Source organism: Desmodus rotundus, chromosome 11 (assembly GCF_022682495.2).
Source record: "Desmodus rotundus isolate HL8 chromosome 11, HLdesRot8A.1, whole genome shotgun sequence".
Lineage (NCBI taxonomy): Eukaryota > Metazoa > Chordata > Mammalia > Chiroptera > Phyllostomidae > Desmodus > Desmodus rotundus.
In genome coordinates, this window is record NC_071397.1 from 91738757 (window position 1) to 91766038 (window position 27282).

At 46.0% G+C, this 27282-nt stretch overlaps 1 protein-coding gene across 2 annotated transcripts; it reads left to right on the forward strand.

Annotated features, from left to right (window-relative positions):
• Positions 1-7382: 7382 nt before the first annotated feature.
• IYD (iodotyrosine deiodinase) lies at positions 7383-25356 on the forward strand. Of its 2 annotated transcripts, XM_024551965.4 has the most exons (5): positions 7383-7684; positions 15776-15967; positions 17772-17931; positions 22183-22339; positions 24519-25341. In XM_024551965.4, exons 1-5 carry the CDS (start codon positions 7507-7509, stop codon positions 24699-24701), a joined length of 870 nt encoding a protein of 289 aa, XP_024407733.2. In that variant the 5' UTR covers positions 7383-7506; the 3' UTR covers positions 24702-25341. The 2 variants fall into 2 exon arrangements, with proteins under 2 accessions (XP_024407733.2, XP_024407734.2); XM_024551966.4 differs by lacking the exon at positions 7383-7684 and having other exon boundaries at positions 15776-15898; positions 17771-17931; positions 24519-25356.
• Positions 25357-27282: the final 1926 nt, after the last annotated feature.

Below are 27282 nucleotides of genomic sequence, written 5' to 3' on the forward strand. Positions count from 1 at the left end.
TTTCACATCATATGAACTTCATCTCAAATCCTCATGTGGAAGAGGGTTTGTCTGGTTGGGTGATGTGTCCCCACCAGCAACTCTGGGGAGTGCCCCCCACCCCCCACCCCAGCACTGGCCTTCTGCCCAGCAACACTCCTGCCCGGAGCCAATCCTGCTTCTAGCGTCACTGTGTTATTCATTGTTTGACCACAGAGTCGTGGTAATTGATGTTGATGTTCTATTAAACAGACGGACAATGAGCCAGAAGCATCTTAGTTAAAAGACAGTTCGATTCTATCAGGCTTGTTGAAACACTTTATTCTCTGATTTAATTTTATTCTACTGGGATCTGGTGGGCGGCAGCTCCTGGTTCTCACCCAGGTCTCATTCCCATGGGTACCCTCTCTTGTCTAGAAAATAGACAAGATCACACTCTTGCCCTCCTCCCACCCCTCAACCTCAGATCAAATAGCATCCACCGAGGGGTCTTCTCTTGTGAGTTCTCTGCTATGGCAGCTGACAGAGTCAGCCTCGCTGGCAGGTGACAGGAGAGAAGGGAAGAAATTGTGGTTGCTCTGTGACCCTTGAAATGGTGTGAAAGCTTGGTCTGAGGCTGTGAATTCGAACCTCTGAGTTTCTGGGGTTTTCTCTTAAATATGATCTGAGTGTTTAACCTCTTCCTTTCTGGCTGGATCCCTGAATGCAGAGTGATATAAGCGGTGCACCAAATGAAGTATCCAGCCTGAAAAGGCACAGTAAAGAGGGATGAGAACATGTTTTTCTTAGAATGGTTTCTTTTCAGTAGTATTGCCGGTCAGTGTGCCTCAAAGCACCCACTTTTGCCTTCAGGATGGCTGTCAGTTGTGACTCTAGAGAGGTACACTCATTTCCCAAAGGCCTTGAAGGAGAGGTGTGGTGTCTTAGTTTCCCAGTTTCCTAGGGCCGCTTTAACAAAGCACTACAAACGAGGTGGCTTAAAACAACAGACAGGTATTGCTGCCAGTGGAAATCAGGCCGTTCCACAGGATCAGGAGGAAAGCATTCCAAGGACACATTCATGAGAGACTGTGGTGTGGCAAAATTTATTTGGGTGGAAATCTGCCTCTGGGTTTCCAATTTCCCATCTCCCTCTGTCCCACCATGGAAAAAGTCCAACCGTACCTTCCACAAGGACAAAACAAAAGTTAGTCCAGAGTTTCTGCTTCATACTAAAGCTTAGTCCTTGGGAGCTCACACAGTCTGCTGCAGACCCTGTACCCGCTACTGCCAGACCCACGGGGCTGCATGCTCTGGGAGAGAAAGAATGTGCAAATGTATGGGGCGAGTGGCAAGTAAGGTCACCAAGTAAGAAAGAGTGTGTGTGTGTGTGTGTGTGTGTGTGTGTGTGTGTGTGTGTTTCTTTTTTTCCCTTGGGATTTTATTAGCTTGGGTTTGGGATGGACCAAGTGCTCTTTTATTTATTTATTCTCTAAGTTTGTTTATCCTCACCCAAGTACATTTTTTTTCCCACTGCTCTTTAGAGAGAGAGGAAGGGAGAGAGAAACATTGATTGGTTGCCTCCCCTACATACCCAGACCAGGGATTGTACTTGCCCAGACTGAGGGATCGAACTGACAAACTTTCAGTTATGGGAAATGCTCCAACTGACAGCCACACCAGCCAAGGCACCAGATGCTTTTTTAAAATAACCAATCAACTTCCCAAGCCTTTGCAGGCTTTTGATTAGTCCATCTCCCAACCATTTCCTTCTTTCCCCGTAGAGATTGACAGGCCTCTATGGTCAAGCACTTCCCCCTGCAACCCCCAGCAATCCCGTGCCATATGGGGGGGTGGGGTGGAGAGGAGTGTGAACCCCCTTGGTGGAGCAATGCTATGATCCCCTGGGGTGTGAAGCTATAGCTTCCTGGTGAAGCAAACAGGCTCATGCTCCCCAGTTTATAAAGCTCAATATCTAGTTCCCTTTGCTCTCTTTCTTATATTAATAATTAGCTAACTACACTAACAGTATTTTCTCAGAGTTCTGGAGACTAGAAGTCTGAAATCAAGGTGTTGGCAGGGCCATGCTCCTTCTGAACCCTATAGGGGAGAATCCTTCCTGCCTCTTCTGGCTTCTGGTGTTTGCTGGCAACCTGTGGCTTATAGACACATCACTGTAATCTCTGCCTCCAACATCACATGACTCTCTTTCTGTGTCTCTGTGTATTTTTATCTCTCCTCTTCTAAGGACATGAGTCATATTGGATTTGGGACCCACCCTACTCCAGTATGACCTCATTTTAATTTACCTAATTACATTTGCAATACCTGCAATGACCCTATTTCAAAATAAGATCACATCCTGGGGTACTGGGGTTGGGCTCCAACAAACCTTTTGGGGGGGCACCATTTAACCCATAACAAGGGAAGATGCAGAATCCAAGGCTCCTCCAATGTATGGGTCCAGAGAACTTTTGGATGGAAGAGACTTTCGGGGAACTGATGACCTGTGGAGCATATTGTAAAATGATGTCCTTGGCCCTCTGGAGTGCTCGCACGTGGAGCCCTTCAGTCTACCTGGGACATGGCCATCAGTGTTGTTTCTGGGTCTTTCGGACTCTGACACCACTCTCCTTCCACTTCAGTTTCCTGGAAAACTATGGAAAATGCCTCCATGAGAGGAACTTCTGCAATTTGAGGGAGCCTGCAGGGTGGCCTTGGGCCTGTCAGGCTTCAGATTGCTCTCTCAAACTCCAAGTACACACCTGCCATCTTGTGGTTGGGTCTCACTTCCCCAGCAGACTTTTTTTTTTTTTTTTTTTTTTTAAGCAAAACAAGAGCCTTTTGCCTCTGCAGACAATGGTGGGTTTTTTTCAAAGCCCAAACCATCTGAGGCAGCCCGTCTAGCTGGTCTTCACCCTCCTGGGCCAATCCAGCCATGCTCTGGTCTTCACACTTGTCCCATAATGCTAGACCATGGGCTGTTGGGCCTGTTCTGTTCTGTCTCTGATCCCAGTGATGACTCTAGGATATCACAGTGCTTGGGTCCTTTGGCCTACACTTGGCTCCTTTCTAAGTCATCTTTCTAGTATTGGTTGGTGACCTCAATCTTTAAATATCAATCAATGAGATCAGTGGCTTTCAAACTTCTTTGTCCAAGATCTACAGGAAGTTTGTTTTTAATCTTAAACCAATACACCCATGTAAAAATAATTTTTAACTCCATTAAGTATCATGAAACAATATTTACTCTTACAGAATGCCACACACTCAATTTTCTATTCTATTTTATTCTTTTCAAGTCTAACCTAGGCTATTTCACTCTGTTACCCAACAGCAATTGGGGTCCTGCTGCCCACCATCACCCTCCAGGCAAAGTTCCAGAGGCAAAGGTTTGGTGATGAAGGGAAGGAGTCTTTATTCAAAACCAGTCACTTAAGCCTATCAAGTCACAGCTTTAATCACTTAAACCTATCAATTAAGGCTCAACTTTGATGGTGTTGATGTTATTAGTGAGTGTGGATTGTACACAGGTGCCAAATAGGTTAAAAAACATTTTTGAACCTCTTTTCCCCCAACTTCACACTTAAACTGAGACAAGGTTGTGGTGCAGACACTGGCACATCCTATTTCGAGCCATTAGCTTGAATGCTTGATGTAACACTTGCTAAATGAGCACTTGATAGAAGTGCTTAATAGCAGTTGGCTGTGTGAATCATTAGAACTGGGCCACCTCACTCAGGGCCCAAGATGTCTCTTTCCCGGAATGTTTCCTTCACCTCCTTTGACTTCCCCTGCAGACGCACTGCAGGATGTTAGGAAAGCAGGAGGGAAATGACAAGGGGATAATCAGATTTAATACCAGCAGGGAAAGTCACAAATCATGTGTGTGTCTTGGGAAAATGTGATTTCTAGAATAGTGCTTCCACAGAGTGGTCTGCAGCCTGGCCAGTCCATCCACCCTTGATTAGCAGTCAGGAAAATGAGGTATGTGAACTAGGATGCAAGTTCAGTAAATCAGTCACATCACTGCACACATTGCTTAGGTCAGCTGACTGTTGTGGTGTTGTTGTTGTTGTTACAGGCATCTCTCAAGGGAGTGACCAGTGTGTTGATTACATTCCGGTGCGGTTCCTTGGGTCGTGCTGATGGTCCCAGGAGACACTGAGTTGGTTGTGACTCAGTAAAAGCTGTGTGTCCTCTGTGGGGCCTTGCGCCGTCTCAGACTGAATGAGGGACCCTGTGTGCACATCCACTGTAGCACTCATCACACCATATCGCAATGGTCTTCATAAAACATCACAAAGTACTTATTTAGTGTCTATTTTGCAGTTATCAGTACATGCTAAGCCATAAAAAGGAATGGCATCATGACATAAGTTAAAACGTGAATGAGCTTTGAAGATCCTAGGCTAAGTGAAATAAGCCATTCATAACAGGACAAATGTTATATGATTCTGCTTATATATAAGGTATCTAGAGTAGGCTGAATCACGGAGACAGGAAGCACACTAGAGGTTATCAGGGCTTGGAGGAGGGGAAGTGAGCAGTTCCTGTTTGGGAGGGGGAAACACTTTGGAAATAGTGGTGATGCATGCACAGCATTGTGAACGTATTTGATGCCGCTGTACACTTAAAAGGGGCTAAAATGGTAAATCTGATATTTTATCATAACAAAAAAAACCCAAAAGTAGTACAGGCTGGTAGAAAGGAATTCAAATAATGTAGATATACGTAAGGCAAAAAGTGAATAAGAAGCCTGAGAGAATCTCCCAAGAGACTTGGTAACCGCTCCAAAGGGGCCTAGTGACAGGCCACCAAAGCGCCCTGTGGTCTGGGCTTGAAGGATGCCGAGGAAGTGGGAAGACTGAGGATGTTTCCTGTGGTGGCAGCCTGTACTGCACCTGTCGCCTAAGACTGTACCCTTCGCTGGAACCCACACCAAGGCCCCGATGCCTCTCCTCTGATACGAGGGTATGCCGAGGGTACCCAGGGAAAGGAAGGGTGAGAGAGAGCAACCTAACTGTGTCCATTGTAAAATGGAAGGTGCGGGATTGTCTTGACAACAACATGAAGGCTTCTGCCATCAGTGGAAATGCAATGATTAAAATGGCCGAGGAATCTGTAGTAACAAAATCATAATAATAAATGCCATAAAAGTATCCATGCCACTCCATGGTATCTACCCTCAGCACTCCTGCCTTGACGAGGAAAAGGTGTTGGGATGACAACTACCCCAGGATGCTCTAGAACAACTCGGAGTAGAGTGGGGCGTTTGGGCCTCCCAACGTTCAGCAGGGTGGCACCTCTCTGTCCCCACACCACAAACTGTGTGTGAAGTAAAATTGTAGTGAAACCATGACATCATCAGAAGGCTTTCCTGTACCACTTAGTGGTGACTATGAAGAATTTTGGTCTCTTGACTTTTTCATGAGTGGGAGGCCTGGCCATGGAGATTGTTGGTTGTGAAGAAATGTGAAGACCCTCTCAGTTGAGCTCGGGTAAGTACAGCAGCAATTCATGTGGAGCGAAAGGGCATGGTCTCTTGGAACTCTGAGAGCCAGCATAGCGCCCTGGGAAGGCTACGCTTCGCTGGGACCAGCACTGCCCAGGGCTCTGGGATAGGAAACGGCCTGTGTGCCAACCCCCAGGAGCTGTGCGTCTCCTCTCCACCCATTGGCTCCTTGCCACTGCCTTCTCCTCTCACCCATGTTACCTGACCGCTGCGGCTAAGTTCTTTCTGTCTGTGCTGTATCTGTTTTTCAACCACTATTCTGTATTCCTCCGAAGCTAAGCATGAGCCATGGGAATTTGTCATGCTACTGTAACCAAAATACCACCGACTCGGTGACTTAAAAAAAAACCCAAACATTTACTTCTGACAGTTCAGGAAGCTGGAAGGTTTGACTCCAAGGTGCTGGGAGATTCAGTGTCTGGAGAGAGCCTGATTCCTGGTTCAGAAGTAGCTGCCTTCCTGCTGTGTCCTCCTCACAGGGTGGAGAAGGGACTAGCCAGTTCTCAAGTCTGTCTCACAAAGGCACTAAGTCCATTCCTGAGGGCTCCACTGTCATGCTCCAGTCACCTCCCAGGGGCCCCACCACCACATACTATCCCATTAGAATCAGGGCTTCAACATATGAGTTTTCCTGGAGGGTGGGCACAAACATTCAGTCTAGAACATCCCACCTTCCACTCCTCAGTGAAGCCGGTTTGGCTCCAGCGGATTTTAGGCTAAGGGTCCCAGCTGGCTATGAAGAAGTAAATGACATGGGCCTTTTTAGGCTAACACACAGGGGTCATGGATGGCCCATTTACACAACACTGACCCAGCTTATTACTCAGCCTCTGTGTGCTTCATTTTCTTCAGTTGTAAAGTGGGGAAGAGAATGGCTTGTTCTGAGGCATGTATACAAGTCAGTATGCATAAGGAGATAAGGAGAGGACCTGGTCCCACATGATAAGCACTCAATAAGTGTCTGCTATTACCGACCTGTCACCCTCTCTCCACATTGCATTATGGGTAAAAAACCAAAACACTATTTATTTACAAAGACCCACTTTATCTAGCACTTATCTCTTGACATTAGCTGGCTCCCTGCATTCCTGCAGGTGCCAGCTCCGTCCAAAGCACAGACCTCGTACCTACTTTCTGTTCTGCCTGGAAGGCTCTTTCCCCCCTCCCTACTTTATTGACTGCTACTCATAGTTCTAACCTCAACTCAACTGTTCCTTCCTCTGGAGAACCTCCAATCTCATCAACGAGACCAAACCACACTCTATTCTGCTCCCTAACAGTTCTGAGGGAAGTTGAACTGTGACATTAATTTGTGAGGCCACGAGGGCACGTGCCCTCTGTTCTGCCCACCGTTTTCTTTCCAGCACCTGGTGCGATCCCTTTCACACTGATCCCAAGGGATGTGTGTCGCATGAATGTGTGGATGGAGGGATGAATGGGGAAACAAATGATCACCTAACTTTTGTTCTCTACCTTGAGCCAAGCAATCCAGGATGAGTCTCTTCTCCACTGCAAGCTGCCAAATATGATGACTGCAGGGCAGTTTCACCATCTGCTTTAAAACACCGACTATCCGCAGATCTGAATTGGTGTCTGGAAATCTGTTCTTTATAAAACGAGTTCCCCAGGTGATTCCTAGCTGCAGGCAGGCTGAGGACACATTGCTGCTCTCAGAGAAGATCTGGGGAGGAAGATTAAATGCCTTCTACCACTGCTGGCAAGCTCTAGTGCACTGAAGTATTTAGTGAGATCAGGGCAATTACTGTGTAAAAACGTATTGCTAGAGTCCACAACATTACAAAGTGAAGGCACTGGTGCGTCACCAAACCCAGAGCACAAACACACCCCCACCCACCGAGCTGTGATCTTTGCTCCTTGGCAAGGTCCTCACGGAGTTAGAGAGTTCAGTTGGCTCCTTCCCTGGCACACCTCTCTCCCCCTCCATTCCACCTGCTGGCCTTCAGCATGCCCGTGCTGTCTGTCTGAGCACCAGCGTGGGACGTGTGTGCGCTGCTCGGGTCCAACTCCTGAGTATGTTTGCCCTGACTCCGGTCTTGGTGGTCATTGTCTGCACTTTGATTGTGTGGATCTATAAAAATGCTGACAGAAGCATTGAGAGAAGGAAGGGGGAGCAGAGAGCCAGGCCCAAGTCTCATCCCTGGGTGGATGAAGACTTAACAGACAGCACTGACCTCCACCAGGTGGAAGAAGGTAAGGACATGGGCACCTTTTGCATTTCTGTGATGTGCGCATGGATGGTGGGGGCTGAGGAGGGCAAGGAACACTGCAGGTCAGTTTCCTCATCACCCTCTTCTGCACAAACAAATTCATGAGTGACAAGGGCAGATCATGTCTCTTGGGTGGTCAGCTTGTCACCTGCTGGCACCAACCCCCCTTTATTCCTGGATAATCAGTAGGAAGCTGAGGAGGGCTGATAATTCTCCCTGGCTCCATTCTATTCTGGCTGTTACAACCTTTCCGAAGGGTCATATCACAGGCTAGGGGTGGCTGTGGAGCAAATGGTCAGGTTTTGATTAAGAACTTTGAAATTTAAAAAGTGGCATCTATGGAGCGACTCGCAATCTTTGACTGTGCCAGGCCCTGTGGGTTAGAGACAAGAATGGCCATTGTCCTCTAAGTTGAGTGTCCAATTCAGTAGACGTGGCAATAAACAGGCAATAGTTAGAGAGTAACAAAGAGATGTGAACCAGGTAGAACTGATCATAATGTGTTTGGAGAAGGCTTGGGCACATGGTGGAGCACTTAGCAAAAGGACGAACCAGGCTGGTGAACTAGTAGGACATGGAGAGCAAGGGTCAGGAGGCGTCTCAGGCAAGAGGAGCAGAAGTACAGGGACCAAAGCCCTGGGAAAGGTGACGAGCAGACAGGAGGGCTGTGCAGACCAGGGGAAGGGGTAAAATGAAGTGGGGTAGCGAGGTGGTGCCAGGCCATGGCTGATGTGAGAAGAGGCGATAAACGAGGCAGGCAGGAAGGGAGAGGTTCTTGAGAAGCCCTGCATAATCTGTGTTGGAGATTTTGTCTGAGGTCGGTCTATGGGATGGATTTGATTTGGACGAGGTTCAGTGGTTCTCAGCTGGGCCAGTGGTGCTCCCATCCTCCAACAGAGGCCACCTGGAAGTGTGGTATTTGTATGTACATATGTTCATTTGTGGGTGTGTGTGCGCTGCGTGTGCTCTGAGTTGGCCTAATCTCAGGATCAGGGCTGAGGAATCCAGCTGGCAGTCAGTGCTAGGAGTCAGCGATGCTGACTGCACAGGATTCAAGCCCATAGCCTCCTAGAAGGGCTCCCTCTACTCTCCTATGTGGAAGCAAGTCCCTCCACCCTAGACTACCAGTTATGCTCAACTGAGAAGCATTTCCCTTGAACAGAGGGACGTCCATGACAAAGCTGGGCAGTGATTTGCTCTGGTAACGATGCCTGGATGGTAGTGGCAGTAGGAACGCAGGGGCTGGAGTGAATGAGGGCGAAGTTAAAAAGGAGAACCAGAGGGTTTGATAACAAATGAAATATTGGGACACTAAGGAGGCTGGAGGAGTCAGAAGGACACCATCATAAATGGTTCTGGGTCCAATTTAAAGGGGAAGATGAGTGTCGTCTAGGATGTGTGAGATTTGAGAAGAGAGTGATACACTGAAGCAGAACAGGAGACAAGAGTATAGATGAGGGATCCAGGCCACACATGCTGATCGCAGAGCCACTGGCATAGGGGCGGCACTTGGAACTTGGAGAACTAATGAACTCACTAAGGGGGTGTTGCTAGAGAGGGGGCTGAGGATAGACCTTGGCAGGGGGGCATTGCACCTGTAGTTAATTAAGAGGAACTCTGGTGGGAGAAATGGGCTACAGGAAAGAAGATATAGAAAAAGGAGTGCCAGGATAAATAATAATAATAAAAACAAGTGGTACTCACTGAATTCAGTGTCAGTGTAGTAAATTATTTAGTCTTCATAACAACATGGTAAAGTAGGCACTACTGTTATCCCCATTTTACAGATAAAGAACCTGGGACTCAAATAGGCTAAGTCACCTAGGTAAGCAAGCAGTGGCAGAGCCAGGACCCAGCCAGTCTGGCTCTAGAACACGGGCACATAGCCATGTGCTAGGCTGCCTTTGCAACAGGAGAACGACCTAGAGCGGAGGAGGCAGGAGATGGCCAGCAGGCTTAAAACTTCCCTGAGAGCTTGGAGGTGATGTGCACCAAGGGAAAGCCAGTGGGTTTGAAGACATAAAGGTTTGGGGGACACAAAGGGGATTGGCAAGGCTGATGAGGAGTCAGAGACCTGGGACTGGGCCTGCAGGTTGGCTCAGTTCTGGTTTTCTGCCTCATTATTTCTCTCAGTCCTCTACCTCTTCATCTCTATTCTTCCCACAGAGGAATGAGTCAGACACATAGTGGCCTCGTCAGTAGCCATGGACGAGTCTGCCCTGAATGAATAGTTCACAGTCTCTTGTTGAAATTTTTGTGGTTTCTTAAGCGAGACTGACTGAAGTCACTCAGGTGGTAGGGGAGAACCGAGGTTTAAACTCAGTCTCCTCTGCCACATGCATCCCAGCGCCTAACCACTGGCTGGGTGGACACGGTCTAAGAGAGGACCCACTGCTGGTCCTGCAGGTTCGAAACGGGGTTGTACTTGGAGGAGAGGAAGGGTTCCACTGCTGAAGAAACAGGGAGATGGCTTTGATGACAGCAACTAGAAACCAGAGTAAAAGAAGATCAGCAGGAAGAGACGAAACAGTTAAATAAGCATGGGAGGCCATTTTAGGGTGAGAGAAGGAATTATCTGACTCACAGGGAGTTCCTGTTCCACACCCAGAGACCAGCAAGTGTGTGGGCGGTTGGTGGGAGAACTTTGAGACATTAGAGAGGCCCTGCTTATTGGCTGCCAGACACAGACCTTCCTCAGGGGTCAGTCAGCACAGTGTTTCGTTAATACTTTTAATTTTCTTTTCTGTAGCAAAGGTCAAAGAAGGAGAAGTTGCAGTATCGGGTTGGCCAAAGAGTCCGTTTGGTTTTTTCTGTAAGATGGCTCTAGGAGTGCTTAGGTGTCTTTAACTTCATTCGAAACAGTTTTGTTAGATTGTATTGTGACAGCTGTCATATCAGTGTGCATTAAAAAAAACCTATCAAAGTTGGTGAATTTTTATGCAGCCTTTTAAATATTGAAGATGGAAGAAAATAGGCAACATTTTGGCATATTATGCTTTATTATTTCAAGAAAGGTAAAAGCTTTCTGAAATACAGAAATGCAAAACTGAAATGCAAAAAAGATTTGTGCAGCCTGTGGGGAAGGTGCTGTGATGGATCAAAAGTGTCAAGTGTGGTTTGCAAAGTTTCGTGCTGGAGATTTCTCACTCAATGATGCTCCACAGTTGGGTAGACTGGTTCAAGTTGATAGCGATCAAACAGACATTAATCGAGAACAATCAACATTCTGCCATGTGGGAGATAGCTGATATACTCAAAATACCCAAATCAATAATGTTATTGGTGAGAATGAAAACTGTGTCTTTTATTTTACAGAAAAAAACTCAGTGAACTTTTTGGCCAACCCAATATTTATCTCAAATTGAGACCCTCAGATTGCTCCCTCGAAATGAATCAGTCAGGCATAGACTCCTGGAAGGTCATAGAAATGGAAGTAGGAGAAAAAGATATGGGGAACACATCTCAGATGTCCATTTTAATGGTGGTGTGGATTTTTCTTCACTTAGCTTCACTGACCATCTGAAATCTGTCATTCTAACTGAAATTTTTATTGTCTCAGGTTATCCAGTCACTGCTAAGAAAGGCCTGTGTTAAAATTTTTATCTAGTATGGATAATACCTGAGAATAAAAACATCCCTGCAAACTTGGGAATGGACAGATTTTTGTGTACCCACGGTAACAAGCAGCTGTCAAAACTGGCTTCAGTGGATCAATAGCAACTCATCTCAGTAAAAGCCAAGCAAGTCAGCCAATCAGCGGTAGCCTCTGGCTTCTAAAAGGCAGCAAACCAGGGATGGACTCACTCCAGTACCAGCCTCTCTGAGTGCCAGCCAATCAACAACAGTCTCAGCCAAGTAACACTGTTCCTATAGATGATGTCAATCCTCTTATATCCCCAGAAGTCCACCAATCCCTGAACTCCATTCTTCCAAACCAGGTGGTGTTCTAGTGCAGGAAATCTGAGGGTCATTTCTTCAATTGTCGGTATCTCGAAGTCAGGACATGATGGGACATACCATGGAAGTGGGCAAGTGCTGTAAATCTGGGCTCTTCCCCTGTCCCCTCGGAGAGCTGGTTTACCAGACATCGGTGACAAAAATAGTATACAAGATCAGCATTCCTCTGCATGCCGCCAGACTTCACCCACCCCTGTCGCTGCTAGTGAAATAGTCAGCCTAGACTGCAGCCAGGGAAGTGGCTGGCTGAGGAGCCACACAGGAGCCAGAGTGATGGCTGGGGCACTTGGGAAGGAGGCATTGCCAGGATGGGTGTTGAGCCCTGAAGTGGCTCCCACCCCCGCCTCCAGAATCTGTCTACTGTGCGAGCCACATCTCCCTCAGCCTGAAGGCTCCCAAAATGTGCAGGGAGGGAACAAGGATGACAGGACACCCGTTGGTCTGTAGTTTCATAGCTGGAAAATATCGGGCCCCCTCGCCAAGATTTGGAAGTAGAACTACAAAACATATATCAACTTATGTAGAGATGCAACCAGAAAAATACCTTCACCTTAAACATTAAAGGAGAGACATGACCTAGAATTACTTGGCCATTAAACCTAATTATGGAGCCGTTTACTGTTCCTTGGCATTAAAGCAACGATAAAAGGTGAATTGCTTCGGTGTCAATAGCCAACCCCAAGTGTGGGAGCACTGGACGGATATTTAAAAGCAGCTGCAACAGCACACCTTTGTGTTGGAAATATGTGGGCTTTACAGCTTGAATGAATCCCTAGAGCAACTGGCTGGTCTAGCAAGGAGGCAGGAGAGCTGGGCAGTTTGCAGATGTGGTTCTCTTTCCTCTTGGTGAGGGCCACATTCCCGGGGGCAGTGAGGAGGTCAGGGGAAGGAGAGAAGTGGTGCCCTTTGCATTTGTGTGGCTTCTCTGCCCTGCTGGGTCCTCGCAGAGCCTAACTCTTTCCTTAGGCAGGATGCAGACTTTCCGCCCTGGGAGAGGCTCCAGGAACAGCAGCTTCCCTTCACCACCACCCCTACCCCCACCCCAGCTGCACTGCAGGGCAACCCAACCCAGCAGGGATCAGGCTATTTCTTCACTCTGCTACAGTGGGAGCGCCTACACTGGACTTAAGAAGCTGCAGGAATTGCCAAGTCATGCACTTAGGCTGCCTTTGGTGTATACAATGCTAGCTGAGTGGATGTTGAGAGTTAGTGACTTATGTTTCAGTTAAGGAAACATGTATTGACTCATTGGCCACTTCCTAACTACAGAGGTTACCAGACTTCAAAACAAATGGTTTAGAAAGTCTCGGTATGGAAAGTCTTTATCAACACATTTGAGAAAGTTCAGGCTTGGTAATGACATGTGGATTTGGTTCAGAATTGATTGCTAGAAAGCTGAGAGGTGTTGGCCACTCCCCCATCACACCTGCTTCCTTTTAACTTAGTAACTGAGCCTTCTCATTAAGTGTGTACAGTCTGGGCCGTGCGGGTAAAATGTCAAAAGCAGCTCTCACCAAGAACTATGAGCAAACTGTGGTGTCTGCTAGTATTGCAGTCGGGTTCTCAGTCCCTTTGAAGTTAGTCCCCCTTTCATGCGAGTGCCCTTCTGCCTTCCTCCTCCCCATCCTCAGGTATCTAGGAGTGAAGTGTGTGGGAGCCAGGGTGGGGAAGGTTAACCCTCCACCTGAATTCCACCTGGAATGTCCCAGCCCCTCAGGGCCAGGCCCTGGATCTTCTTGCTCTCCTCTCTCTGTTCCTATGTGCCATTCTCATCTTTATGTGAGGGTCCCCAAGGTGGCATCCCGCCTCTTGGACATTCACTTTCACACCTGACATCTTCACTTGAAGGTATCTTGAATGTGACACGCTGGATTCCTATTCCTACTTCTGCCCCCCGCCCCCATTGGTTCATCCATCATCATCTTATCTCGGTGGAGGGTTCCATTGTCTACCCAGACACTGAAGCCAGCAACCTGGGAGTCAGCCTCAGTTCCTCCCTCCCTACTCCTCCCAACCATACACCTCAGCAAGTCTTATCACTTTTGTCTCCAAGACGCTTCAGGAATCTGTATGCTGCCGTCATTCTTTCTGCTGCCAGCTGGTCCAAGACGGCATCCTCCCTCACCTAGACTACAGCAATAGTCTCTTTACGGTTTTTCTTTTTCTGCTTGGTCTCCCTCCAATGTATACCTTTAAGAGCATAACTTAGATTACATCACACTTCCGCTTATCTTTGTATTCCTTCCTGTGATACTTTGGCTTCTCTACAGTCTTACTAGGAGTACATTCTCTGGGCCCGCATAAGTAGGCTGTTGCCTACTTCCCAACCCTTACTCTCTCCTTCCTTCAGTCAGACCCAGCCATAGTTAGGTCCCTTCAGCTGCTCGGATATTCCTAAAACAGACCTTTCCCCTTCCTCGGCCCTCAAACACCGAGTCTCTCGTTCTTCAGGTCTCACCTGCTGTGCCATCCATTCAGAGAGTCCCTTCTAGTCTTCCCTGTCTGGACCACCCTTCCTTACTCTGCTTCCTTATAGAGAATGAATCGTTTTCATAGTTTATGTTGCCATACAGTATACATTCTCTGATTAGTTTAAATGTTTAAGTTCTGAGTATAAAAACTGTATCTATTTTGTTCACTGATATATAGTCAGTAAATGCTAAATAAAAACCTGGTTGAGTAAACTGTATATTTCTGCCTTCTAGGAAGATTTGGGGAGCTTTACTACATGTAATTTGTGTATAACATTTTATTAAATGTAATATGTGCATAACAATGTCATAACATTTTACTAAATGTGTAATAGTATATTGTGTTTTACAAACATATAATGTATAACATTGAAACATTTTCCCCCCACCAAACTAATCATACTTACTAGAGATTTTTATTCTGCTGGGTTACCCTCTCCCCCACAAATACCATCACCACCAAAAAAAATTTGCAAAATCATTGCTACAGGCATCTCCTGAACAGAGGTCTGTGAGGAGAAAGTTCAGTCCCACTGACTATAGAAAGAGGTCAAGTTTAGGATTGCCTTACTTTCTCATGATGTTTCTTTTATTTAATGTTTTAATGCTTATGTAATCCAGATATCATCTGAGTTCACCCTATTGAGCAGAAATAAAAAGGGGAAAAGACTGAGTCGTCAGTCCCTACATCCCTCAGGTTCAGCAGGCCAATGCCCCGTCAGGATTTCCGAGAGTTTCCAGGAGCTGGTGCTCCTGGGGCCAGGCCGGCTCTGAGCTTCAGGCCCATGGCCTCCTGACTTTTTGTCGGTGTTTCTTCTTCCCCCTTGCACCTACTCGCCTGCGGAAATCACCCCGTTTTTGTTTGCTTTCAGCGGTTTCTCCACTTTCCAGCCACTCACGCAGTGTAGTGGCATTCAGGGCATCGGCCCTTTCTTCCTTCCAGAGGTCTTTGATTTCCCATTTGTAGACCTGCCTTTGGGCTTTGATTTCTTTCCCTCTTGCTTCCTGAAAACATAAATGAAAATTCAAATGTGTAGGAATTGGTAAATGCAGCTTCTGTGCTTATTTATCTCTGCAGGCCCACATTTTCTCTTTAGTTTTGGCCTGGGAATTTCTTACTATGTTGTCAATAATATAATAATTTTAAAAGAATTTGAAAAAAAATTTTTTGCCAGATTTTAAATTTATTTTTTGATTTCAATTATATTTTATTGTTTATGCTATTGAAAGTTGTCCCAATTATCCCCCTTTGCCCCCTCCACCCAGACCCCCTGGTGCACTCAGCCCATCCCCCACCGTTGTCCATGCCCATGGGTCCTGCTAAAAATATTTTATTTAGTGATCTTAGTGGTTTTCAGCTGATGAGAGATTGTTCTAAATAAGCTAGTTCACCCTTCACAGAAGTTTGTATTCTTCATCTTTGTGTAGGTAATTTTTTTCTTTTTCTTGATTTCTAATCAGTATAGCGTTTGAAGTACTGTCAGGACCAGAGGTCAGAACTCTGGGGATCTACCCATCTCATTTTTTTGGTTGATGTTTTGACTTATATCTGACATTTTTGAATACTTTATCCCCTTCTCCCCAGTGGCCACCTTATGACCAAGAAAAATAGTTGAATTTGATACTTTTCTTGTTCTTATTTGCAGATGCTGATAAATGGCAAGAGTCAGAGGAAAATATTGAACACATTCTGTTCTCCCATACTCGGCATCCTGAGAAGGAAATGGTTAAGAGATCCCAGGAATTTTATGAACTTCTCAATAAGAGACGCTCTGTGAGATGCATAAGTAATGAACAAGTCCCAATGGAAGTCATTGATAATGTCATCAAAACAGCAGGTTTGCAATTGCACATTGGGTCTTCGAGGATGTCAGCTGCATTACTGCTATGATAATACTGGAGCACTGTTGAAGTTCAAACACAGTGATTAAAGCCCAGAGCACTGAGCTTACCTATAAAGCCCTACCCAGGTGTTGACTGCCAGAAACAAAGCGAACTTTCTACACTTTCTACAAACTTTTGACTATTACCAACTTCTTGGGGACAAATGTGACAACAGTTCAAAACTTCTAATCACTCAACATTATGAACTTTTATTAAAACCAAAAATTTCTGAATACACTATTATACATTGAAAGAGAAATATCTGCTTTCTTTCCCCTCCCCTCAAAACACACACACACACACACACACACACACTTACAGTTACACATTTCTGGTTTTGGACCCAATTTCTTATGCTATACCCAGGCACTGAATATGCTCTCATACAGTATTCTACTGATCTCCCAAGTTTATCTGTGTGAATCTGCAAGGTAAACCCTTTTCAATGTAAATTAATACCTCTACAGAGAAAGAAACAAGAATTATAGAAAAGTAGGAGGAGAAGTAAAAGCAAGCCCACCTATTTGACAGCCTCCTCTGCTTAGAGTTTTATTCATTTCATTTCAGTGAAGAATACAAATGCACTAAATTGGGGAGTCCTTTATCTAACTAATAGTGATTACTAAATTCCATCTGTGTATAATCTGTATCTACATATGTGTGTGTACATACGATGCTTAGATAAATTTGGCATAATTGAAAGCATTAGGGAACAATTTATTTCTTAGGTTAGTGACACATGTATTTATTGGACAAATAGCAGGTACAAAGTGAGCTGGAATCACTCTGTTCAGAAGTAGAACTTTATGTTTACCTTTTGACTTGCTAAAGCGTTTCACAATTCAATCATGCCCTCTCTGCCATGGGGTGTGGGGTTGGCAAACAAGAGCATCATCAAGACTGGAGGCTTGAGGCCCCCCCATGCAGAGTTTATGCTATTAAATTACTAGCAAGGAAGAAAGGAATAGTTGCTTCTGAAATATCCCATCAGAGAGGCATTGTGGTCTACTGCTCAGAGCAGTGGGCCACTTCTAGGACAGAACGATGATGTCCATATCAGAAGCTGGCCTGGGCCATGGCTGGAATCTTACGGGGAATTCACGCTCCCTGGGCACTGAGATATATGATGAAGCAGCTTTGTCCAGGACGGTGGGCTGACGAAGGCGGGTGCTGAGTGTTTCTAAAGCCTGTGAGAGGCAGAAGACACACTGTTGTGGGTATTGAACACCCAGGTCCAGGAGTTCTTATGTGTTCCCAACAAAACCACAAAACCCACAGCGCTACACTCAGAGCTCTGAAAGAGGCACTAAAGAATTTATAGTTTCATTTCCGTTGGAGGATTGTTTTAAAAACTATTTAACCATTTAAATGTTTACCATTTCCAATAAGCTTCATGACTTTATCTGTTTGCAAGGATATTCAAACAAATGACATTTTGGAGAATCTGGGCTGGTTGTGGTGCAGTCACGTAGAGGCATCTCTTCCACATGGTTAGAGAGGCAGTGATAGATCCCCACAGCCCCGGAACTGCTGGCCTTGATCCCAGTGAGCGGGTGTGGAGCCTCCCCCAGCGATGTCGGATAAACGGGGTGGGAGTGCAGAGGGGCAGCAGCACCCCAGAGTCTACCGCCAAGCACTTTGTTTGCTAGAAGATGTAGCTTCATTTGGAGCAAGTATGAATTACTCTATCGATTCTTAATGAACAGTTTCACATTTTCCTGCAGTTTTAATTTCTGATTTTAATTTGATGCACGACAGGAACGGCCCCAAGTGGGGCCCACACAGAGCCCTGGACCTTCGTGGTTGTGCAGGACCCGGACATGAAGCACAGGATTCGGGAGATCATTGAGGAGGAGGAGGAAATAAACTACATGAAAAGGATGGGGCACCGATGGGTTACAGACCTGAAGAAACTGAGGTACAAAGGGGGGTGGAGTTAAGGATGTGTGGTTTGGCTTCTTAAAATGATATAACTGTGGCTTCAGATTCCTGGTTTTGTTTTAGGTGTTGAAATGTTTGATTCCACCTCTGGGAGGAATTAGGGAAGTTAAGCCAGGTCTCACCACTGTATTGCCTTCAGCACATATACCGTGGAGTGATGGGGAACTCACCTGGAATCAGGTCTGGGTCAAATCTGGGCTCTGGTCTTCCAATCACAAGACTCCGGGCATTTATTTACCCTTTCTAAGGATGTTAGTCTGGGTTTTCCAGATAATCAATGGAGAGAGAGACATGTAGAGACAGAAAGAAACACACACAGAGAGAAAGGGGTGGGGTTTACTATATAAGTAATTGTCTTATGCAATGAAGAAACCTAAAACGTCCCCAGATCCGTAGGCAGCAAGCTGGAGGCTCAGGAGAGCCGATGGTGTAGTTTCGGTCCAACCCCGAAGGCCCCAGAAGCAGGAGAGTGGGTGGTGTAAGTTACAATCCTGCCCTGAGTCTGAAGGCAGGAGGAGACTGAGGTCCTGGCTCCAAACCCGGCAGGCGGAGAGAGCCAGTGCTTCCTTCCTCCACCTTTTCATTCTAGTCAGGCCTTCAGCAGACTGGATGGGAGCCCCTGCCCTGGGGAGAACTGTCTGCTTTACTCATCCCACTGATCCAAGTGTTCACCTCATCCAGAAACACCCTCACAGACACACCCAGAATAATGTTTAACCAAATATCTGGTGCCCCATGGCCCAGTCAACCTGCTGCATAAAATTAACCGTCACACTGAGCTATCTCACTCAAAATAGTGATGTTAAAAAGTTGGCGTCAGGATTAAATAAGATAGAGTCTAAGAATAGCGCCTCCAAGGCTACAGTGCGTGAGTTCAAATGGGAGATCTACCACTCAGTAACCTCTCTGTGACTCAGCTTCCTCGTGTGCAACATGGGAACAAGCCTGGTGTCTCCTTCATCGAATGAGTTTGGAAGCATTAGAACAGAGGCAGCACGCAGTCAGTGTCGTGTGGATCTTCGATAAATAAGTAGGTTCTGACCCAAGTAATAGTAAATAAAACTTTGAGAACTTATTTCAATTTTCTCCCATCTGGAATGTAAGATTGTGAACTGCTTCTCAGTATCTTGAGTAAAGTAAATCACATTTTGCTAAATTGATGGACTCTTCCAGATGACTTACTCATCAGGCTTTAGTTTTAGTCATGCCTAGCGAAACTACAGGTGTAGTCCAGGGGTAATACGCCACAGGCAGCAGCAACTTTGTGGCTTCCTCGTCTCCAAGAAAGGAGTGAGGTGGAATTCTGTGTAACTGGTTTCATTTTTCCTGGTGGCCACAGCTAACTCTGCTCTGCTGAGTCCTCTTTCCCCATGGAAGAGCGTGATAAACTTTCATCGTGTCTCAGTGGATTCCATACCTTCTCAGCTACTTTGTAATGAAAATAGTCACTTTCAATTTTTTAGATGATTCAGCCATGTCATTAAAAAAAAATGGTGAGAGAGTCCTCCTCACAAAGGTGAATTCCTTTCCCCTCCCATCTCATCTCAGGCTGAGCATGAGGAGGGTTGGGGCCTGGATATTGGTCCTGACCCCTCAGAAGGGAGGGAGCTCGAGCCCTTTGCACTTGGAATGTGCAGGTCCTCCTGCCTCGGGCTGTCTGCCGAGGGCTTTCCATGGCCGGTTCTGGTACCTGCCACCCAATACCCCACTATGAGACAAGCCTGAGGAAGGGCAATGGGGTCTCAGTCCTAGGGGGGAAGTGGGACGATGAGAAGTGAGCCTCTTAGCTTTGCTCTTGTTTCATTTATTTGGCCCCAGAGGACTATTTTTTTCCTCTAAAATATTAAAACCCTGTCAAAATTGATGACTTATGGAATTATAACTTATCACTGTGTTCTGGAACAAGCACAGGATATTAATAATGAATATAAAAAACTTATTGCCTAATTGGGGGAAAATTGAGATGGTAAGTCCAGCTGAGTTTCCACACTTAGAAAGATCCTGTGCTCCGGTACGCACCATAGCTGCGAAACGTTGCCCGCCCCTGTCCCGTCCCCCAGGGAGGGCAGAGTCAGCTGCTCTCTCATCAACGTACTCAGAGCACCCAACACACACCTTCCATGCCCCTAAAACAGCCACTGCTACATGTATTTCAATTATTGGTTTACCTCTCTTCTTATTTTACAGGCCTCGTTAAGAAAGCTTTGTTGTACATCAAGATTCTCTTGAGAATCTTGGGTATTAAAGTTGTCAACTTTCTTTGCAGATAATTTGTACACACACACACACACACACACACACTAGGGGCCCAGGGAGCTCCAGTTAAAAAAAAGTCTTATTCCATTAGCGTAGTGCCAATGCACAGTAGGTAACTGAATGAGTGTTTGGTGAATGGAACTGCGGATGACGTATGCCCTGACCTCCTGTTTGAATCAACTACGAAATCCATAGCTATCATTAAAGGCCCAGTGTACAATCGGGGTCCAACCTACCTGCCAAACTTTATCTTCTCCTGCTTGCTGGTGTGAGCCCTCCACCCCAGGCAGCCAGTGCTACTTGCCCTTCTCTTAACAGGCCTGCACATTGCTGTTTTTATTAGCTCTTATGTGATGTAATAATAAATTCCTGTACAATTGAACAAGCCCAAATATTAGATACCAATGTGTGCCTAGGAAAAATAACTGCAAAAATTGTTTAAAATGACTACCTTGCTTTCAAACTAGGTAATAGCTTAATCTTCATTTGTATTTACAATGAAAAAAATTTTACCGTAAAAGAATATGAGTAGTAATACTAATACTAACTAACAGACCCATGGCGCTATGTACCAGGTAGTACTTTAAGCACTGTATCTGTTTATCTATTTTGACTGATTTCTGCCTCCCCATCACTGTATGTGGTGAGTGTACAAGAGCTCACGTATGTACGAGGAAACTGAGCCATGAGATGTTAAGTAGTTTGCCCAACAGGGCACAGCTAGTTGGATCTAGAGTTTATCTTTTAAACCATTAACATTGTCCCTCTTTGTAAGAAAAAAATCGATTATTATCAAATGTGGCTAAGCTCGTGGATATATAGTAAGGAAGCCTTGAATCATAGTCTGTCAAGAAACCATGGAAAAATACACAGATGAATTTAGTGTGTTTTAAAACAGTGAAGCACAGCTAAGATAAACATGAATTATCTCTTGCTCACTATGGCATAATATATCCTAAGAAAATATTTCAATACATAGCATTACATGAGTATCTTTCCTTTGAATATCCAGGTTGGAATGAAGCTTTTGCCCAAATGTATGGGATAAAGTAATGGAACAAAGATATGCTTTTAACTCAGAAACAAAAATTAAACTCTACACATATACCTCACATGAATTGCCTCCCATCCCCACAAAAGCTTTCTTCCTTGTCTCTATAACTGGGCTAACAGCATTAGCACCCGCCCACCTGCAGTTTCAGCTAAACCTCACCATCATCGTCTTCGCTCTTGCACATTCGTGTACCAGATCCGTCAGCCTCAGCCTCTCCACCTCCCTCAGGTTCTCCTAGGTCATTGCTGCGGTCTCCTGGCTGGTCCCCCCTTGAGCTGGTCCCTTACACACTCCCATTCGCCTCTTCCTGGAGCTGATCTGATCATGGAGTGCTACTGTCCAGAAGTTAATAGTCACTCTCCACTACCTACCAACTGGAGTCCAGGGCCCTGTAAAATCTTCATGTAACCTGCCAGCCCCCCCATGCCCCCCACCCCATGCACCCCACTCTGTAGCCTACTGGGCTTCTGGAAATTCTCTGCCAAGACTCATCTGTCCTGGCTTTCAGTGTCCTGCCTCAGGGGAAACTGGGAATGTTCGTCCAATCTCCTCATTCAAAATAAACACTTCATTTGGGGACTTCAGATGCATTTGGCTTACATTTCTTCAGCAGCACTCACGAGGTTTTATTTTGCTAAAGTTGGCTTATCGCCTTCCAGGTTACAGGAGCCCTCTTTGTATTTTTTAGATTTTCAGGTGCTTTGCTACACTGGGCCCCTGTGAACACCTACCTACTCACTGGCGTGGGTAGAAAGAGATGAGGATGGCACAAACAAAAATCCTGCTCTTTTTCCTTTTAAACATAAAAGACAAGTGAATGTGTTTTATATTCAACATAAATAAGCAAAGGTTGTAAAAAGAAAACAAAAATCATTTAGAGACCATATTCTCCAGAATATCTTTTTTTCCCCCTTTTAGAACTAATTGGATTAAAGAGTACTTGGACACCGCTCCTGTTTTGATTCTCATTTTCAAGCAAGTACATGGCTTTGCTGCCAACGGCAAAAGAAAGGTCCACTACTACAATGAGATCAGTGTCGCCATTGCTTGCGGCATCCTCCTCGCTGCCCTGCAGGTACGGCCCCTCCCACCTGGCCCAAGAGAGAGAGAGAAGGGGCCAAACGGCGACCTTATTCACAAGTTGCAGCTGAGTCTCTGGTTCAGGGACACCTGGAAATTGTTTACCCAAAGTTGAATTCCTAAGTGAAAACTGACCGAAAACTTGGGCAGGTGAGTATAATGGTTCAATAAGCTGGAATTCTTCCTGGAAATCCACCTGGAACTTCGTTTCAGGGTCAGAAAAGTGCCCCTTGTATTTGCCTTCATCTGTAACAACCCGAATGTCAAGGGTGTTGGCAGACACACACTTTCAGAGGCTAGAAGTCCCAGGGACTGGTTTTCTAGCTGGGGTTGCTGTTCAGAGATCTGAGAAGGTGGTGGGTGAAAAACCATAACGCCCACCTTCCCTTGAGCTTTCAGAAGCAAGTTTATCTAGGCCAAACGTGGGAACCTGGGCAGGGGAAATACCCAGAGGGAGTGCAGATGTGCTGTTTCTGTGGGGAGTAAGGGGAGGGGCTGCTGAAAGAGGATCCTGAAGCTTCTCCCCCAGCTGCCTCCCTTGTTCAGGTGTGCTATCTCTCCGTCTGCACTAGAATTCCTCTCTTCCCTGGACACCAGTGGCTTATGGCCAGGGAGGTTATGTATTCTCTGGTCCTGGAGGAGAGGTTTAAACCACTTGCTCTCCCTTAAACTTGATCCCCTCTCACCAAATTGTCCTTGGTTAGGGGAGATCAGGTCTTGCGATCCACCAGCCGGCTGTAAGTTGCTCCAACTGCTTGGCCGTGTTTAATTTTTTTGTCTCAGTTTCCCCATTCCATTTGCCCAGGAATTTCCGAAGCCTCTTCCTATCCTGTTCTCAGTATTGCATTAAAAAAAGATGCCCATGTATTTTGGAAATTCCTGCTACGTAGTAGCTAAAGCAGTACTACACAGGAAACTGAGCAGTTGTTGTAAGCCTTTTACATGATTCAGTCCATTCCCTCAACAAATATTTTCTGAGTTCTTTCTATGCAACAGATCCTGGGAGGTGCCAGGAATAGCCGCCAAATGAAATGTACATTCTGGTGGGGACCGGGGTCTTGGGGTGGAGAGAGACAGTGAACATGTAAAACAAAGCAAGCGAGACTCTAAGAGCGAGGGATCATACTTTCAAGGGACAATTGATTCCCACAAATCACTTTGTTTCTTCACTATCTCAATGAAAATTTGTATGCTGAAAACACCTTACAAAATATAGTCACTGTTACACAAAAGAGAAATAGATTACTTGAAAATTTGTCCAAAAGGAGCTGAAATCTTTCTTTTTGCCTGATTCTGTACATGAATAGGTTAAAGGAATCTCTGTGCCACAGGTCACCTCCATCCGTCTTAGGGTCCTGGAAGAAGTGAATTAGTTCTGGAGCAGGGTCAGTTCACCAAGTAGCTTCCACGCCTTTGAATCAGCAGCCTCTCATCACGTTAGTGTTGAGTTTGCTGCCCTCTAGCTTCCCATACGCATAATTTTAGTGTAGGTCTTGATTTGTGAAGAAGGAAAGGGAAATCTTCCAAGTCCCCATCTGGACGCCTGGCATCGTGACTGGGGCGGAGGTGGAGCAGGGGATTTGCAGGACTCAAAGGCAATTCCAGAACTTTCTGGCTCAGGATTGGTGGTGCAGATCTGAGTGGCGAAACTTGGGGGTGGGCTAGGGAAGGGTAGAGAGGGCCAGCTGATGTGGTTTTTATTAGATGTTTATTACATGGAGGGGCTTGGAGAGGCTGATGAAGTATTTTCTCTACCTCCTTCCTGGCTGCTGTGTCCTCTCACTGGACAGAGGATTCTCAGCTGGGGATGGTGCTCTGTCCATGATGGGATCACAGGAACCGCTTGCTTTTTGTCAGTTCTTTGATGTACTTGGATTCCCCAGATTTCTTTCTATGACACAAACATTCCTATTTCTTAAGCATTAATGAAAAATAAGAGTGCTATTTTTCTTCTTCAAGAACCTTTCTACTGTTTGGTTAAAAGAAGGTGGGGGGCTGGGGAGGTTGAGGAGAGCAGGAAAGATTTAAGATACTCCTCGCCTCCTCACTGCTCAACTTCAGGGAAATGACAGAAGGAGCAGGTCAGATAGGAGCTAGAATGTCCCCAGGCTGGAAGCAGAGCCGTGACCTTGTGGGCTGACTTCTAAATGTATTCTTTTCCTCTCCTTTTTCAGAATGCAGGACTGGTGACTGTCACTACCACTCCTCTCAACTGTGGCCCCCGGCTGAGGGTGCTCCTGAGCCGCCCCTCAAATGAAAAGCTGCTGATGCTGCTCCCCGTGGGGTACCCCAGCAAAGATGCCACGGTACCTGATCTCAAACGGAAGCCTCTGGATGAGATCATGGTGACGGTGTAGGCAGAAGGCCAGCAGGGAGGTGCTGGCGGGTGACGTCCCTGCTCTCCTCTCCTGTTCCTCTTGGGTGGGTCTCCAAGTGGCTCTTTTCTCTGGGTGTTGGGTCTCCTGGCACTCTACTTCACAGGGGTCAGTGGGGGGCACTCTGTGAGTCAGGAAACCCTCCCACATGCTCCAGCACTTTGAGCCCGAGATCCCTGCTTCTGACAGACGGTGAGATGAGATGAATACACCGAGTAAGAGCAACAGGTTCGTTCTCTCCCATTTCTCATCCACTTTGGAAATGCAGTTTTACTAAGGACATGCTCCAGTTTTTAGTTTTTTAAGTTGTTCTAGAAAAATCACGGGTGATGTTTTTCTTTTACTTAAAAAAATACTCCTATAGAAAGCGCAGACATCAGAAAATTTAATGTAATCTCAAGAATTCAGCTATGTGATGATTCTCGAATTTAAACTTAGACTATATGGTAATGGAACAAATACAATAAAAAATGAAAAAAAAAAACCCGGAGTAATCAAATAACCCTCTGCCCTCAGGATTTCTGGTGGCTTTTAGGCAGAGAATGTGCTTTTGAGATACACTCTCTTCCTGAATCTCATGGGTATTCTGCCGGTGTTGAATGGGTAACCATAAAGATAATTAAAATGTCACACTCAGCGAACGGTGCACACATGAGCGGGGTGGGGAGGGTGGACAGATGACCATGTGAACACAGACGGTTAGCTGTGCTGTTGGTGATGTGTTGGCGTTGGCTCACATCAGCTTGTGGGAGCTGATTGCTAAATTCTCAGGGATTGGTGAACCAGTTATTCAACCACCTGTAGCTCAAAAATGCCCAGGGTGGGAGCCTTTACGTCACTGTCATTAGGCGACACTACAAACCAGGACTTCCCTTTTTCCTTAAAGAGAACCGTTTTTATCCACAACACTGACCTAGTCCCCCTTCTTTCTCCTCTGTCCCACAAGTCATACTTGTCCCTTCCCTCTAGGTGGCAGTCTGGCTGTGCAGAGCTGATGGGGTCACAGGCACTAGGTTGGGAATGCCGACCTTTCACCTGTCACCCCGGCTTCCCTTCCAGGGGACTATACACACAGGCACACTCACAGCCCAGATGATTGTTCATTCGTCAAGCAGCCCCGCTCCCCCTTTATCCCCTAGCAGTGTCCCTTTACATCCATTCATACACACACACACACACACACACACACACACACATTTCTTTTTTCCCCAGTTCCCTCATGAAAATCTCTCTTGCCTCTTTTCATTCCATTTGTGAGTCACACAAGTATCATTGTTGAGAGTCAGAGCTGGTGACATCTGTGTCAGAGAAAAGGAAAATTTATTTTTCCCTTTAACATATTAGATATTAGAAGAAGCTGTGCCCTCATCCTCCAAAGTCCTTTGGAGTACCCAGAAGCCTCTCTTAGAATCTCCAGAATCTTCTATCCTTATCTTTATTTTTCTTTCTTCTTTCTTTTTTTAAAAGATTTTATTTATTTTTTAAAGAGAGGGAGAGAAACATCAATGTGTGGTTTCCCCTCACATGCTTCCAACTGGGGACCTGGCCCACAACCCAGGCATGTGTCCCGGCAGGGAATCGAACCAACTGCCCTTTGGTTGGCAGGCCCGCGCTTAATCCACTGAGCTCCACCAGCCAGGGCTCTTCATTTTTCTTTATATATGCTTTCCCCCAAGTCTACACATTTAAAAAAATACAAACTTTCTTACAATTTATCTCTTCTTTTTATTTAAAAAAAAACCCCACTAGTATTGCGTCAGGTGTTTGTCCTGTACTCTTTACTGTTGATGAGCTTCACCTTAACTACCTATGCCTTTATTAGACCTAGGGGGGCTGGGCTAGGAACCTAATCACTGCACTTCATTGTTTTAATAGAAAAAAGATACTCTCAGTTTCTAATAGATACACTCTGGCATCACAGTACAAAACGCTGAAGTTATATTTATAAACTTCTATTTCTTATGTTTGGAAACTATTGTATTGTAGTCCAGGGAGCTCTTTGGTAGTTTGCAGTCATCCTGCCCAGGTGGGCTTCGAACTCTGCCTCTGGGGGTGGGGAGTGGAGAGGGAATCTGGCCAGTGGCGGAGACAGGGAAGTCCAAGTACAGTCATTCAAGCACAAAGCCACTTGAGAGGAAAGAAAATGTCAAGATTACACATGAGTTAGGGCCCTTGAGGAAAAGATTGCAAAGGGCTGGCCACCCTCCAGACCACCACACCCAGAAACACAGCCCCGATTTGTTGTAGATGCTGAACAAATGTGCAAAGGCACAGAGCTGGGACATGCCGCAGACAGCTTTGTCTCTGGGGGATGGACGGGAACCCCGGGAAATGTTAAGTCCAGGGTTCCGCTTGCTTGTGGGGAGCTTATCGGGCAGTGAAGGAAGGGGAAGGCAGCAGAAATGAAGAACCCATTTCATCCTTCCTGTTTCTGGGAGGCGGGCCTTCCTGGGAAGTCAGGAACATCCACCCCCTCCTGCCCCATCATACCCAACTCAAGTCTGCTGCTGCATTACGACCTCCGAGGATCAGCGCAGCCCCCAACCAGCAGCTGTGCCTGGAC

Bases quoted from the DNA above. Each gene is read 5' to 3' on its own strand.
- IYD (XM_024551965.4), top strand. From the start codon at position 7,507: ATGTTTGCCCTGACTCCGGTCTTGGTGGTCATTGTCTGCACTTTGATT. The intron at 15,968-17,771 runs GTTTGCAATTGC...GATGCACGACAG, and splicing joins TAATGTCATCAAAACAGCAG to GAACGGCCCCAAGTGGGGCC. The intron at 17,932-22,182 runs GTACAAAGGGGG...TCCCCCTTTTAG, and splicing joins ACAGACCTGAAGAAACTGAG to AACTAATTGGATTAAAGAGT.